This window comes from Notothenia rossii, assembly GCF_949606895.1.
Source record: "Notothenia rossii genome assembly, chromosome: 9".
NCBI classification, from domain to species: Eukaryota; Metazoa; Chordata; class Actinopteri; order Perciformes; family Nototheniidae; genus Notothenia; species Notothenia rossii.
The window spans coordinates 17,540,810-17,558,813 of NC_136907.1; the positions used below are offsets into that span (position 1 = coordinate 17,540,810).

Genomic DNA, 18,004 nt, shown 5'->3' on the forward strand with positions numbered 1-18,004 from the left:
CGAGGACGCTTGCTTGGTAGCACATGTCTTCCGAGTCACTTCCTTCAGAAGTGAGGCAAGAATCCTTCCTAGCCTCGGAAAACGAAGAATTGTGGAACAGGCTAACAGGTGTGCGTCATATGCGAGGCCCCGCCTTAAATGGAGCGTGATTTCCGCCTAAGATTTGGAAATTGGTCCGTGCGCAAAGCATTGTGGGGATTTTAAGACCACGGAGTCTACACATGTGCAGCCTCGAAATGTCTCACTACGAAGTACGCCGGCCTCGGTAGAATTCCAAGTATGCTGGACATTGGAACAGGCCTTCGGCGGCACTCGATGACGTAGTATGCTTGAAATAGTGGCTCTGGAGCAGCTTTCCTTGAAATTGAGAAACAACCCAAGACCCAGAAAGCACCTCATGTTCTCCATAAGGCTCTGATCAGCTGATCCACTTTGTCTCTTTCTACTAAAGCACTCACTCCTCCCCTCCAAATCACCGCCAACATCTCTCTTCAAGGACGACACACACAGGAATGGTTTGGATTCTGGGCACACCAGGCACGACAAATTCAAATATATTCCCTCAGCAACAAATGTGTCTTTTTTTATTAAAAAATCATTGTATCCTTTATTCCCCAGGATAACTGTTAAATGTTCCTGCAAACCCCAGCTTCACATTCACACAGTATCACTAAATCATACCTGAGATTGTCAGCACCACCACTCCCTTTTACTGTCGCAATAGCCTCTGAATAGACCCACAGGGGAAGTTAAGGATTACGAGCCGTGATGAAAGGGCAGCTCCCTCACTATTAAAACACTTCTTCACTGCCAGCATTTTACAAGACATGTATGTTCTGATGTCCCTGAAACTACTGGGTGGATGCTGCAGTCCTGACTGGTCAAACACAAGCCTCGAGGCTCCTACAACCTTAATATGGAATTAATTCACTCTGTAAGCAAGCAATGACATTTATGGACCGTCATGTTTATTGATGTTTCAGCAAATATAGACTTTCAATAAGTCCCTTTCTACTTTTGCACGTCTCCTTTCCAACATCTCCAGTCAAGCAACAACAAAAGAAAACGCAATGACTCCGTACTAGTTTGAACTTTGTTACTGCTTGGTTATCAATTCTAATTTATTAACTGTCCTTTACATGTTGTAGTTACTAGTTATGCAATGAGCGAAGGGGAATTCCTGAGTTTGGTTGAATTAGCTCCTTGTTTCCTGGAACTGTCTGATCAGACAGAAAGTGCCATTGGCTGATGAGGGGAGAGTGATACTTATTTACTTTCCCAGAGTTCCTTTTCTTTCCTTCTAAGATATAAATGCCCTTTTATGAAACTGCTACAGTGACTTCCTGCCCCCCTTTCTTTCTTTCTTTCTTTAAACATATGTGAGGTTCGTTACCTTGCTTGATAATGAATCATATTGCAAAAAGCTGCAGGACACACAATACAACAATATGATGAGTGTATTGCAATCATAATCATCAAAAAACAAGAAGAAGGTACAGGTTTGACATTTAGGGAATTTGCTTCCATCACTTTCTTGTTGCATGAGAAGTTCTAAATCACTCAAATGTCTATATATAAAAATATAAATCTAATGCTATCTAACTTAGCTTGGGACAAAGACTGTAAATGGGGGGAAACAGCTAGCCTGCTCTGTTTAAAGAAGCCTCTAAAACAGAACATTTAGAACAAAATAATTTCTATTAAATCGGGTTTATTGAGTCTGTACAAAAAACTAATTCTAAAAATAACACGGCACCCACTGTGATATAATAACATCTTGCTTTTAATCTTTGGTGTAAAAGAGAATTCCCCAAAATGTCATACTTTTTGATGTTTTAACTTTAAAAAGGACCAATTGTTTAATTGTCTAGATTCAACGTAAGTGTATGAACTAAGCCTAAAATACCCACATTGGTACAAGATGTCCTACACAAGATCCTCATTTTTCTTCTGCACAGAAAAAACAGGGATATTTTCTGAGTGAAAGACTGCCTGAAGCACTTCATATGGAAACTCTCAGAGGGAAAGAGGGAAAATCATTATTATGTTGTAACAAGAAGTGACAGGAAGAGGTAAGCCTGACATTCATTTGAAATGAAAATCTTGCACATTATTGCCTCAGTTTAAAGTGACAGAGCGCCTGTCTAAGAATGATAAGGTTTCATCATTGTTCCCCCGGCTACAGTAATGACAGTCAGTAAGTCTGAGCAGTCATAGCAAAAGAAAGCTCAGAAGATGGCATCTCTAAAATATCTGTGTAAAAACGTGCAGGGGGTTTCCTGTACAGTCTTAAGACTCCTTTGAACCCGCTCTTAAAAGGTCAAATGGACAGGTATCATTCAGGAAGCGACAAGGTCAAATCTGTTATCTATGTTATAACATCCATGGACATGGTGCTGCCTGCTGCTTTTTCATGAAAAAACGTGTACCGTCTGATCCCTGGAGTCCCTGAGACACGGAGACTCAGGAGAGGGTAGACAGGAACAGGGAGGACATTTAGGAAGAGAAAGGGACTTTGTTAGCACTGCAGCTTTATGGAGGCAGATAGAAACACTACATTTGCATATACAAATATTGCGAGTGGGAAGAGTACTTTTAGATATTCTCGGAAATTGAAGGGTGCTTTTTAAAAAAAATATTTATTATTTATTCTTATAAAAATGTGCTATTTGTGTTGGTACATATCTACTTAAAAACAACACTGTAACATGAACATGTGCAACATAACTTTCCTACTATTGCTGTTAAAATAAATGTTAAATCTAAAAGCTACTATTAGATTAGGAAAAATATAAGAATAACTGATGTTGTTGGATAAACTGAGATTCTAAGGAGACTGGCTGGCCTAGGAACGTCAAGGCTACAACAACCCATAATGCATCACTCTCTGTAACAGCTGGTGGTTTTTACCCATTATTTGATAGGTAGCAGCGAATGCATGATTAGTCAAATTCATAAACATTTGCATTACATCCCCATTTTTCTTTTAAATTAATTTATATTGAAGAAAAATAATCTTGTTTTGTTGTTGTTTATGTTTAATTTCGAACATGTAATTGACTGTATTCATTGTTGGGCCTGTATACACATTTGTTATACATTTCATTAGATGTAATTATTTAGACCGGCTTGAACAATTCTCCATAATACATCATTTGTTTTTCTAAAAGGCATATGTTTTTGGAAGATATCAGCCAATGAAGCTCATTTGAATATGTAGACGAGATCTACTGTGCATACAGAAAGGGGGGTGTCACAGAGGGGAAGAACAGAGGTGGGGGAGATGAAAGAGAGGGAGAAAAAAGGGGACAGTACAGGAGAGAAAAGGTGATACAGACATCAAATAAAGATGGAAAAACGGGAATAATATCAAAGAGATGGGAGATGAGGGAGGATAGAAAGGGAGGTGCTTGGGAGAGAGACAGAGACAAAGGGCCTAAAAAAGAGAGAGAGGCGGCGTCTCTCCACTCACCACAATCATTTCTGACGGCTCCAAAGTGATGCATTCACAGCCTCGTCTGCCCCCCAGCTGCTTGCCGAAACTGCAGAGAGAGAACACACACACAAAGAACACGTTAAAACAGAAACAAACCCAAGGCACAGAACACACAAAACACACTCTGACAGGGGCAACAGGGGCAGTCAATCACAACTGCCCACCCATAGATGAACCCAAGCATTGTACAGCAACTGATTACCCTTATCAAAAATGGAATTGTCCTATTATTAAATTAAAAAGGATACCATGGGTTCATCAAAATGAAGTATGTGCTCATACATAGTAGCTTCATCTTAACATGAAACAAATAGCTAAATAAAGGATTGGCTCTATATTAAAACAGCAGTATTTGATAAACACACCCTGGTTGTTGTGATTTTGCCACTTTCACCAAGGTCTCACCAAAAGCATCATATCTTATGTTGGCTTAATGATTATTTGCGCATACAAAAAAGCCAAAAATGATAGAACTTCAAAATATGTTGGGTCAATGGGTGTTAATCAAAAGCAATAAGTCATACACACATTTAACAAGAACATAATCAATCAAAAGAGATCATTTCTCTATCACTGTCCTTGAAGAGAAAAGTCAGCTAATATTTATTTGATTTTGTTGATCTGCAAAAAGAGTTTCTACCTACAGTATAAGGTGACAACACCACTTTAGTTATTGTGTTTAACTGATATATGCTCATACGTTAATTCAGCAAGAAATATTTCAAAATGGCCGTTAAAGACCAAAATGACAAATGATTCTACTTATCGACTAAAGAGGGAACGCCCTAACTTTCTCACATTGAGAAGGGCTGTAATCTTGGAGATTAAACATTGTAAACTGTTTTGGAGATATACTTTCAGAAAAGCATTGGCTCTAGTATTTTAAGACAATTAGAAAGTGGTTAAAGTGATTCCACAAACGTTTATCTTCACGTAAAGGAGACAGAAATGTATGATTTGTCACCTGACACCTTGGATTTGTTGCCAACATATGACATGCTATGTAGGTATTAGAGCAGTTCAGTTGAACTAACAGTTTGTGGTGTAGGCCTAACCACTAAAGAACAGAGAGAGATAGATAAGCTTTCATGGCTAACACCTCAACATAACTGTACACAAGCTGCAAGTCTTTAAAGACCCTGCTTAACCAACTTTGATCATCACTACAAATAGAACCCTTAGAGTACATGCTGAAAGCGTGTACATTTATATAAGTTCCAACGCCCTTCTGTTAGCAGCTTGGTATTTATTAGCCAAATGAAACTGAACACAAACATTTCAGCTTGCATGCCTGAGTGAAGTTACAAGCGTTGCTACCACCAGTTATTAGTTGTTGCACAATGTGAGTCTGTGTGTGTGTGTGCAGCTCACAGGTTTATGCCCTGTCGTCGTTTGTCCTGTGGTGAGCAGGAGGAGAGCAGCTGATGCCGCGGTGAGAACATGTGGGACGGTCTGCTGTGTAGTCCTCACATGGAGATTTATAAATCATATTTTAAAACCAGAAGCCATTAATAGCTTGGGTCCAAAACACAGGCACAACAGAAATAAAACCCTAATGTTTGGTTGGGCTGGAAATAATGACTCTACTCATTATCAGTACATTTGATAATGGATAACTATTAATCAACAACAACAAAAATCACTCTACTAATCGACTTAAAGCCCCAACATTCTAAAATTAGGAAGGGCTGTAATCTTCTTTAAAACTGTCAGATAAATTATATTTTAAGCTATTTTGGAGACATACTTTCAGGAAAGCATTGCTTCCAGTGTTTTAAGACATTTTTAAAAGCAGTTTAAGTGAATTCAATTTCCGACTTACTTTAGAGACAACGTTGTACGATTTGTCACATGACACCTTAGATGTGTACCAATCTATAACAGTCTGTGACATATGCTCTAAATATCAGAAGCCATTTATAGGTTGTGTCCAAAACACAGACAGAAATAAAACATAAAGTTGGTCGGGCTGCAACTAATGACTCTATTCATCATCAGGACATTTGATAAAGGATAACTATTAATCCACACACCAGTACAATAGTTGATGTAAATAAAGAATGCCATTCACAAATGTCATAAAGCTCATGATGACATCTTCACATTGTCTGGTTTGTCAGCCTGAAAGCTAATGATATCTTGTTTACTATCTAAGAGAAAGAGAAGCGGAAATGATGACATTGAAAAAGCCAGAACATGAGAATGTTTTGCTGACGTCAAAGATAAATCAACCTTTGATATATATCTTTGCGTTTTCTGAGAATCAACTTATCTGTACATGACTTATTGCTACTGCTTCAGGGCTGACATTTGTTCAGCCCTGTGATGTAACCCAAAAACACTACTCTAGTATACTCCGTATGTAGGAATAAAAGAAGAAAGCGTTTGAATTTGAGACATTTCTTTCCACAACTTTGAAAATGGCCTCCCTCTGTGAGTGCCTGTGTTTACTCGTACTATAATCACGCATGTCTCTGTGTTTCCCTTGTTCGGTCTAAGTGTGTGAGGCAGAAGCTCGATCACTGTGTGCGGTGATCCATGAGAGCAGACCGGCCTCTGAACATGTCTCGCTCCCTTTGGCTCAAAGTGGCGACTCAGCATTGTTAAGGAACTGGAGGAGCGGCTGGTTTTAATTATGGAAGCGTGCTGAGCTGGGAGACGGACAACTTTCACTCTCACGTCTCCTCTCTGGTTACGTTCTCACACCGTCTATCAATCACTCCTTTTGGATCACAGATTTTTACTTTCAAGTCATTTCTCTCCTCCTTCCTGTATTTTCCCTTTGCTTTCCACATCCACTTGCCTCCCAACCAATACTTTCTCTGAACGCTTCTGTTCTGTGTTCTTTTTCCATATGATGCCATTTCTAAAAATGTCCTCCCCTTTCAACTCTTTTGGTTGACCCCTACCGTTCCATTTTTTACTCTTTTTCCTTTGACCCTTTCCCCCTCCATTGACTTTCATTTATTCATATTCTCCTTCCTGTTGTGCTTCTTTTCCCTCTGCTGTTCACTTCACTCCCTTGTTGCCTCTTATTTCCTGCTTTCCTATTTTCTTCCCCCGTCTCCTCATCCCCATTCCCTTTCATCCTTTCTTTCTCTTCTTACTGATGGCCCTTCCTCTCTCTGGGCCCCATCAAAAAGAAGCAAACTTTCATCTCATCATATCCTTAATCTCAGTTTCACACCGGTACAGCCACTGCTTTCATAAACTCAGCCACTTGATGTAATGTTAAGATGAAAGCCTGTCTTCATAATGTGCTCTGATGATGGGAGGCGTGTGGTGCAGTGGGTTGTGCGTTGGTGTTCGGATCAGGGGGTCACAGGTTCAAACCCCACTGCAGTCAGCATGTCGTTGTGTCCCTGGGCAAGACACTTCACCCCAAATTGCTCCTGTGGGGATTTTCCACAGTATTGAGCATGTAAGTGGCTTTGGATAAAAGCGTCTAACAAGTGACATGTAATGTAATGTAATGATAAAAAGCTGTTTTTAAACACTGGATAAGCAGTAATTGTTCAGAGAGAAAAAGTGAAGGGAAGTGGTTCTCAAATCAAAGCTTTGGTGCGTCAAACTGATTTATTCTATGTTATCCACAGACTTTAAACAATACGTATTCACTTAAACCTGCCAATTAAAGGTGGGGTAGGTCATTTTGGAGAAACCAGCTCGAGTGCTCTAGAATTTGAAAATACACAACCGGGAAAAATCTGCTACTTCCTTACAGAGCCCCTCCTCCAACACACACGAACGTGCACATGACCAATGAGGGCACGAGATAAGTTTGTCTACAGATGGAAGGCTGACAGGCAGGTAGGCCATCCAGTTATTTTAGCCGGGCCGGCTAAAATGATTGGTCGTGCTTTTTACAGTACTACGGCTTCCACAGATTACATGTTTTTATGGAATTTTTGTTAAAGCAATTTTTGTCAAAGATATTCATTGCTATCGGGATGTTAAAGAGCAACTTGCAGGGTTTTTTCTACATTTATTCTTAAACTTGCTTGAAAATTACAATTGAAAAAGTGAATGCAGGATTTGATATGTTTTACGAGACATAAGGGCAGGAATTCAGAGGGAAAGGAGCAATTTTGAGCTCTGCTCTTAAAAACAGCTTTTTTTTAAGGTCATACGTCAAACGCGTCATATTACATCACACAGGGGAAACATCTCCGCTCTTTGACCGCGGGTTTAGTTAGTAGTTGCGTTGAGTAGAGCGGTTGTGTTTTAGTGAGCTGGTATTTTTCGGTAGTTTTACATTGTATTTCACCATTTGTAATCATGGTGCAGTATTGTGTTTGTGTTGTTCAGGTTGCACAAATACCAGCCTGTCAGGACACTCTTTCCCCCCCTCCCCCTTCCCTGCTCTCTCTCTCCCCTCCGGTACAGACGTAGTGTGGAGTTGCATTAGGTAACGCGAGATACGGCTGATACTTGCGCATTAGTTTCTGTTATGGATCAGTATCAACAGTCCTGCCAGTAACGTTACTATATTATCAATACTACTTTAGTTATAGCCTGATACATGATAGCTAACTTTACAATGTTGTGATGTGACGTTAGCTAACATTCTGTAGCTAACGCCGGTCACTCACCAAGATAGCTGCCCAGTTCTCCACTGGTTCTCCTCACACCACAGCTCAATTTCTCTCCGATGGCCGTTATTTCTTCTAATCCTTGGCTGCTCCTGGTTTCTTGGACGCCTAGCAGGCTCATAATTATAAGGTTGTGGTCCGTCATATGCATTCGAATATTCATGTTCAACTTCTTCTGTGTCGAAACTAGCATTGGGATCCATGTTTATTCATACGTTACACCGGCCGCTCTCCCCCTTGTTTTCCCCATGTTGCGTCACACGCGGGAGGTCACGTGGGGAGGCTGTTTTGATGCAGAAGTAAAAATGTCTTACAAAAACGACGCCAGATGTCACTGTAGTGTATATTTATGTTTTTTTTTTTTTAAATCTAGTGTATTCATCATTTTCCTACACATTTATTCACAGGTGTCTTTAAACTGGAAGTTGCTCTTTAAGAACATTCCATGGAATATAACAAAAAGTGTATCTCGAGCCGGTTTCTCAAACTTACCTACCCCACCTTCAATGTATACTTTTAGCTGAATCTATATATTTGTTGTTTTTTCCTGTTCTGGTTTGCTGCTCTAAGGAGTGATATCCAAAGCCGAAAAAAAAAAAATGACCAAATTCTTAATGAGAACCCTTCTCAATGTCGGGGAACTAGTAACCAATTGTGGGGGAAATTACTATTTATTATTATGTTATTGTTAGACTCAATATTCCCAGAAAAAGATTTTAAAAAAGGTTCACATTGGAGCAAACATCCTTTCTGATACAGTCGTTTGGCTATTACGCAACATGATTATATAAGGGGTTTTGAAACTAAATGTTTCACTAAGTGTTCAAATATACAGCACCCCTCTTTTCATTAAGTGCACTGGTCAGGTGAATGCAGGGACAGTCAAAAACATGTTCTTGTGTATTGGATTTCCTTATCAAATAGAACTTAATTAGTGCATTCAACGCAATATGTATACTACATGCAGCCTGTGTATATTGAATAGAATTGGAAGGATGACACCCTCTTTAATGGTCACACATGCAGAGCACACAGTGAAATGTGGCCTCTGCATTTAACCCATCCTAGTACCAGTAGTGCTAGGAGCAGTGTTCAACTCTTATTCAATGGGTTATGTTCTCCTGAAATCCTTGTTTTGCTCACCTATCGTATTGATGTCAGCTGCAGAAATCATTTCCTATAGCTAGAGTAGTTACTGTCACCTGTCAATGACACTTCAGTGAAAGATGTGTGCCATCACAGGTGCAACTTCACCAGGTCAACCATTTAAAATTCCCCACATAGTTTCACACCCCAGGAATTTAGTGTTCTTTGAGAATCTTTGAGAAACAAGTATTGTGTTCCTTGAAATATTCACAACTGGTTCTGCAGCAAAAAGAGCAGTAAGTGAATGAATATATATAGCAGAACCACCAGAACATGAACGCCCCGGCGTGGATTTAAGAGTTCCCAGGGAGGAATACATTCTGCTGGGCTCAGATTCTCTCTCAGAGCCCTCAGCCTGGAGGTCAGCCTGACTCTGACAGATCTCTCCACACTCCACTGAGGCGAGACGCATGGTCCCTGTCAGAGAGCCACTGTGTGTGTGTGTGTGTGTGTGTGTGTGTGTGTGTGTGTGTGTGTGTGTGTGTGTGTGTGTGTGTGTGTGTGTGTGTGTGTGTGTGTGTGTGTGTGTGTGTGTGTGTGTGTGTGTGTGTGTGTGTGTGTGTGTGAGATAAAAAAAAAGAAATAAGAGTTTGCTATCGATAAAGAGCAGAAGCAAAACTACGTTGTGCAGACCTTTTTGACTACTGTGTATGTGTGGGCTAAAAAATAATATACAAATCAAGCTTCAAATGATTTTACCTTTCACTTTTCCAACCTACTGCATTCCCACAAAAGTAAAACTCATCGTAGGTAAGTGAGTATGTAGCCATCCAATTATGCTGTTGCCCTGACTGAACTGAGATCTGATACATCAGCTGGTGATTCACAGCAGAAATATGACAAAGCACTGAAACAATGGTATGGCCAAAGCTTTCATCTGAAAAAGTGGGTTGAAAGTTTAATGAAATTGTCAAACACACGTGTATGTGAACGTCTTGAACGCATGGTTTAAGCGTGGAGATTTATTTGTACAAGTTCGGTATACCTGCAAAAAAGGAAAAAGAAAAGAGTACTCCATATAGGTATAGTGTGCAGGTAAAATCCCAGTTGTAGCAAAGCCCATAGCACCACAGTGTTTTAGTATTTACTCAATAAAAACATTGCTGTTGGAACACCTCAACTTTGACAAGCCCATATAATATGATTGATGACTATTTCAGTATGTTTTGAACGAAAACATTGAATCATCTTAAAGCAATATTTAGTTGGCTGAGCTAATATGTGTTTCTTTTCTCAAATAAGTAATCTCTCCCTGGAATGCACTGGAGATGTGTCTGAGCTAGATTTCAGCAGGTGATGATATTTCACCCCTCTATCTCTGCAGAAACAAGTTGTCGCAGAGGGGAGAACAGGTTCCACCCCGGTCCAGTGACAGCTGCAGTGCCGGGGGCAATAAACCGTGACAGCCGGCACAGAAACTAAGGAGACACACACACACACACACACACACACACACACACACACACACACACACACACACACACACACACACACACACACACACACACACACACACACACACACACACACACACACACACACACACACACACACACACACACACACACACACACACACACACACACACACACACACACACACACACACACACACACACACACACACACACACACACACACACACACACACACACACACACACACACACACACACACGACCAAGAGTGCATAAGAGTAATACTAAACAGGTAGGAGTCTATAGAAATCATGAAACAATACGAGATATGATATAGAGAGATGAAATAGATATAAAAAGAAAACATGTTTCTTAAGTATGAGTTAAAAAAATGTGAACAAAATGTTTGGAGTGTAATGGCAGAATCACTGACAGGGAAGACGGCACGAAAGGATAACAGCTGCTGCCCCCTAGGTATAAGAAACTATTACAAAAGCTGCAGGAAAAAAATCTCTGCTAGGGATATCAGATGGATATCTTTTTTTTTTTAGACAGAACACAGTCTGTGTTAGTGGAGTGCTTCAGGTAATGGAAAGACATACAATACATCCATGAAGTCCAGATTGAGGAACAAATCCACATTTCTGAAGGCTTATACTCTGAGAGGAGGGTTGTACGACTATCAGCAGCAATTATTTTATATTCAGACCATCGCCTGGTCAACAGTTTAAACCAATCTTTGTTTTTGGCCACAGTAAAGACTATTTTGCATTTTGCATTCATTCGCATTTTTTCCATGGTAATGATGACCAGCAGTAAAGCAAGGAAACCGCAGACCACTAGTCTCAGTTGTCCTGTTTGGGTGGCTCACACACACACACACACACACACACACACACACACACACACACACACACACACACACACACACACACACACACACACACACACACACACACACACACACACACACACACACACACACACACACACACACACACACACACACACACACACACACACACACACACACACACACACACACACACACACACACACACACACACACACACACACAAAGACAGACACACACACACACACACACACAAAGTCACAAAGACAGACACACACACACACACACACACACACAAACACACACACACACACACACACACACACACACACACACACTAGAAGCTGCCAGACAGACTCAAAGGAATGACGTAGTGGGTCATTCAGAAACATTACGATTCATTTGCAAAACAACAGGTTCATCAGTTAAGGGCCTAATTCAAAGCTCAGCAAAACAGAGCAGCACCGACATCTGCTATGTGAGCTATAGCTTAGAGAGATGACCATTCATCATTTACCTACACAATATACATATATTTCACACCACTGTAGATTAGTACACCACTTGATGACGACACAATGACATAAGCAGTGTGGTCAATGTTTTACTTTTGCTCAAGGAAATAATGTTTTCCGTTTTAAAAAAAAATAACGTTTCCATTTTCTAAAACTTCAAGTTGAATATCATTAAGTTATGCTTCCATCTTTGCAAGTAACTAAAGTTATAAATAAACAAATCTCAAAGATAAAGTTAGATATTTTTGATCAGGTTATTGTATGAGAAGCCATAAAAACGCATAGTGGTAGCTATTAAACAAAAAATCACATTATCATTAATTAAGATCAAACAACCATCTGGAAATAAGATAAGCAGAAGAAGAGACCAATGTTTGTATTGATTGCTCTGAAACTTTTAAACCTGATTTTTTTTACGAATTTGTTATCTAAATAAGAGAGGTCCTTATTCAGAACTATGAGGCTAATGAGTACGAATTAGGATTTTATATATAGAGAGAGTTTTGTTCAACTTATTGTTGTGCTCCTTTTTGTGTCAAAATCTGGATATGAAACCAAATATTTCCTCTTTCTCTCATTGTTCCCATATTTCTCCACTGCACAACAAATTATGAATATCTTACCAACAGCCATCCACTAAACAGTGTCAGCAAAAACGTTCAACCTAGAGTCTGGTCCACTTAAGATGTGTTTATTTTAAATTTTAAGTGAAAGACAAGCCTGTTTCTCTTTGAGATAACCAATGTAGATAAAACAGGAGAGGGCTGTGTGTTTCAGAGCGGTGGAAAGCTATCCTGCCACAGTGCCGTGGGGAATTCCTGGCTTTAGTTGGTTAAACCATGGCAGGCAGGAAATGGAGCATGCTGGGTTGAAGAATGCGCAGAGAAAGAGAGAGGGAGTTTTGAAAAGTCTCAACTGAATTAGCGCCAAAATCACTTTTGCATTACAGAAACTGTCTCTGACGATATGTAAATCAAAGAGAAACCAAAGTGTCACTAACCACAAACAGGAATATTATGCAACAGCTTTTTTGTATTCCTTTGAAGAAAAATTATATCCAGCATATTATCCACAAGTAGGTGAGGTGATAATCCAGTAATCCAGGTTTAGATCCAAGTGTGTTATAGTCCAGTGTGAAAGAGTTAAAAGTTTCCTCAGAGAGCAGAAGTAGGTGACTGTCAAGCCTTTTAGTTTGTCTTTAACTGAGGGAGGAGTGTGTGTGTGTGTGTCCCTCCCGCTCTGTTCCGTTCTGTCTGTCTGTCTGTCGGTTCCAGGGAGGTGTGTGTTGGTTTGTGTGTGTGTGTGTGTGTGTGTGTGTGTGTGTGTGTGTTTTTTGAGTGTGTACCCTGCTCATTTCCTGCCTGGATGTGCTTCTGGGCTCCAGGCGGGCAGGCTGCTCAGGAACACATGGCCAGCCACTGTTCTGCCAGGGGTTCCGCATTCCCAACACCCACCCGCGCGCACATACACACACCCACTACTATCCCCCCTATCAGGTCCCTCTGTGACCCTTTCCAAAGACCCTGACACCCCCTGTGTACTGCAACACACAGGCACACGCATAAACACCCTCCAGTGATTTGCAGGGTACCAACCTTCCCCCACTCTCTGTTATCAACTGACCCACACTGGAATGAACACACACACACACACACACATACATACAGACACACACACACACAGTCAGTGCCAGTTGCCCTGAGGTTATTGCTACTTGGCTAATTATTCTTTCTGCTACAGTTGGTGCTTTGTGTTGTTGATACGCTTATCTACCTGTTCCTCCAGCCTGTAAAGGCCCGTCAGCCGTCACTTTAAGAAATAGCACCCAACTGAAAAGTGTATTTACTTCTGTTTACTTTCAGCTTTGCCCACTTAGCTAATTTTATCAGAAGTGAGCAACATTCAGAGAGGAGCTGTGGACACTAACTATAGGAAGTACCCTTGATTTGCTATATTGCTTTTAATTCAGCGATACAGTAGACCTTAAGTATTCCATCATGTATGCCACACTTTTCTACCTTTTCAGTTGTAAGATATTGTTTTTGTCATATGTGAAGGCTTAAAATGTTCAGGTTTTAAAAGGTCGGTCAAAATAAAAGACATGAAGATGTCACCTAAAGATTTTAGAAATAGCTATTTTAACTATTTGATCACATCTTTATAGACCAGATGATCAAATTGATAAACGTCTATTATAGCGACAGACTTAAACTTTAATTTAATCTGTGAAATCTTAGGCAGGCTATCTTCCTGATCTTTTATGACCCAAAACACATTCTCCTTCCTGGTTCATTTACTTAGTAATGTAGAAGTTGGCAATGATTATTACAAAAAACACCCATTAATGCAACAGCTGTGCAAAAGAGAAATGCTTTGATATATAAATGATGCTCAAGTGATCTATTATGCTCCAACACCTCAGATTCCCAAATACTTTGAGATGCTTAAGATGCTTCCTTTTCAAAAAGATACTATGGGCAGCAGGAGAACATAATATGAATGCATGCAGGACGTCATTCCAAATGGTATGAACACTCTTGTCACCATGACGTTACAAAGTAATAGAAAGTAATATGGCATGTTTCTGTGCCTGGGCAAGAACTAGTAACCTAAATATTTGTGGGTATTGGATTGTTGTACGGACACATTTAATGACATGATCTTGACCTCTAGAAAAAGATATACAGTAAGGATATGAAAAAGATATGCTCTGGATGAATCAATAATGAAAGTAATTGTTAGTTGCAGCCCTAAAACTATCTCACACATCATCCCTTGTGAACCTTAAACTGTAATCCTTTTTGAACACCAGAAGAAGAACATGATATCAAGTGTTAATAAGTATGATTTATATGTGCTGCTGGGCCGATTTAGTTGTCTTTGACAAAGCAAAGCATCGTTTTTTCCCTTTTTCCAATCTTTATGCTAGGCTAAATTAACGACTTGCTGGATCGAGCTTCATTTTAAACAACATTGATAGTCTCTGAATATGATATGATAACTTCAAGAAACTTCAAAAATGTAGGATTTTAAGCAGGAGTGTTGTGTTGGGATGTGTTAAGACTGTATTTGTTGAAATGTATGAATTCATTTAATAATAATACAAAAATTGTGTTTTATTTCACATACAAAGTCTGAGTATTCAATACTTTACATAGCAAATATGAGACAAAGTCATATATTTACCCGATTAGTTTGTCTTTTGAGCTATAGTAACACATTTGCCCTATTTTGAGTCAAAGAAAAACTCACTGGAAGAGGTGAGACATCATGTCAGACTAAAACTATGTTCAGTGTAGCTCAACGTGGCACTAAGTTCCACAAGCGTGATGTACAAGTGTGAGTGTGTGTTTTTGCGTCCACACAACATTCCCTTAATTGTCAGTGAAACCTGTCTTTTCATGCCTTCCTTACAGCTCCGTGAAATGCTGTCTCCATTTGCATGTTACAGATGAACACACTTCATTTTACAGATGACAAGAACGGGAAGCTTCACGTGCAATGTCAGGCGAATCCCATCACCTAAATATCACACCTCCTTTTCTCAACCCAACAGGATGTTAGTCCCTCATTTTTCTCTGTGTGTTTGAGTGTGTTCGTGTAATGCTGAGTTCACACCGGACGCAATGCGAATATAAGTGTTACTTACCAACACCTCGCCAGGTACATGTGCTCCTTGACGAACACTGATCCAGTTAGCAGGATGTACCAACAGGTAGCGATGCTGTCAGGGCTGAAACAGAGAGAACATGCAGGTGTGAAACACAGCACTCTAGGCCTCATTATACCTCACAATATCATGTGTTAGAGAGTGAAGCCTATGTGAACTTTAAATATTCCCATTTTCCTACTTATGTTCCATAACATAAATTCGAATGAATCAACGTGTTGTGACTTTTTTCCCTCTTTACCTTTTTTGCTTGTAATTCATTTGTTGTATTCGACTGTGTCTGGGCTCTTTTAAGTGGCAATTTTAGATTTGACAACCTTCCCTGCTTTTACTTCAAACAAAACTTAGTTAAAATATATTGTTTATTTATTTTATTTTATTATTTATTGTACAGGCTACAAAACATGGACATTAAAATAACAAAAAGAGACATTCCTATCTCGGATATATTGTTTATTTCTATATCTAAATTTGAAAGGTCAAAGGTGCATTTAGTGCTGCATGGATGGTCCCATTTCCTTAATCTTTTCTCAATTTTAATGTGTTAATTTGCTTAAATCCTGTTGAAAACAACACGGTAAAAGGATGTGTTGTATTTTATTGCCCAGAGCTTTAACTCCTATCTTCACTGGAGGGGAGGATTCAAATGTTTGAGTTGGGAACTCATATTCCAAATATTCAAACATCACATGAATGTAGCACAGTTTACCTGGCCTGCAAATGTAATGAAAGTGAAACCTATTGCATGAATACTGCCTGTTATTCGGACCTGTTTCAAAATGTTATGGGTGATTCCTTGGCCCATGCTTGAACTTTCACCCACATTTAATACAAAAATCAGATGGATAGACAAACCAAGCCAGAAACATTGTTTCTTAGGCGGAACAAATACATGTCAGCCATGTATTTCTGATGCGCTTGCTCTCAAAAAAGAGCTTATGCAGGTTTGTGTGGAAAGACTTTCAGTCACGTGAGATTTCAACATGTATAGCTTTTATGACTTGGTTAAGCTAAAGACAAATATACACCTAGGGCTATCAGTGTTTCCCCTAGGATGGAGTCGTAGCAGCGGTGCTAAGGCACGTGGGCCCAGCATAATGTGAGCGCGGAGCGCGTGGAATCTTTCCGTGTGTGCGTGCGAAGTGCGCCCCGCCAATTTGTTTCTATGTGTCAGCACAAGAAAGGCTCTTGAGGCCTAGTACCAGGGCCGGTTCTAGACCATTTGCTGCCCTAGGTGAGATTTTAGGCGAGATTTTATGTGTAAAGAATAAATGAAAAATCTCTACAAAAGGCAAATACACTGCAAAAACAGAAACTTATTGACATAAGCTTGAAATGAAATGGCTTCAAAGATTTTTTTTTTTATATTTTACAGTAAAATGCTTCAATCTGGTGCACTTTGAGCACACAATTACTAGAGACCTGATCTAGGGGGCACAACTCTAAAACGCCCATATGAAAAAGATCGGTTTACATTTTAATAATCAAATAAGTATGTGAACATAACCAATAACCTACCATAGCCAATAACAAATAAATGTAGCTTATTTTATTTTTGTTGTTCATTCATCGCTTATTTTACCTAGTTAACATTTATTTATGCATATTTTTGTATCTCTCCAACTTTAAACGATATGCAGTAGAAGCTGCTGGGAGTCCGAGCAGCTTCTACTGAAGCCAGTCCCCAACTCCGGGGACTTTCGGCCGGGGATTTTGGGTGGCAGTATACGCCGTGAAGTTGTTTGCGGCCTGCCAGTAAACCCAAAGCAGAAGAAGAAGAAGTGACGTCAGCGGCTTCATTTGCCTAATCCACCCCCAGGAACTAATTTCCGGTGTGAACGCGACCTGTACTTAGTTCATGGGAACTAAAGAGTTCTCAGGAACCTTTGTGGGAAAAGTACTTGGTGTGAGAGCCTGCATGTCACTCACTCAAGTACCCCTGACATGAGCCGCGAAAGTTTTTCCTTTTTTAGAAAGCAGCTGAATAATTGTAACATGACGTGTTTGAGTTAATTTGCCTACTTAATATCGCAAGTCCTAAAAAAAAAATAAAAATAAAAATTAAGATTTTTGTTTTTTTTAAATCGTCACGTCCTGCGATGTGAATATTGCGCATGCGCATATCGCGGTTATCGTCATGACACTATATATCGTGCAGCCCTAACGCACGGCATCTGTGACTGAGGATATGAATATGAATGGGAACATGGGAATAGAGAGACTGAGACATGGAGTGTGTTGGAAGACTGGAGAGATAGGAAATGCACCATCATGGAAGGAGCAACACCTTATGGAAACATGAAATTCCCCTCTCCT

General features: G+C 39.8%; 1 protein-coding gene across 1 annotated transcript in view; it reads right to left on the bottom strand.

Annotated features, from left to right (window-relative positions):
* Window positions 1–18,004, bottom strand: part of rapgef6 (Rap guanine nucleotide exchange factor (GEF) 6) — a 147,948-nt gene that overhangs the window by 89,334 nt on the left and 40,610 nt on the right. The window contains exons 4-5 of the mRNA XM_079648703.1: window positions 15,668–15,751; window positions 3,473–3,542 (exon numbers count right to left, since the gene is read on the bottom strand). Coding sequence (XP_079504829.1) covers window positions 3,473–3,542; window positions 15,668–15,751 — 154 coding nt within the window. The remainder of the gene's footprint in view (window positions 1–3,472; window positions 3,543–15,667; window positions 15,752–18,004) is intronic.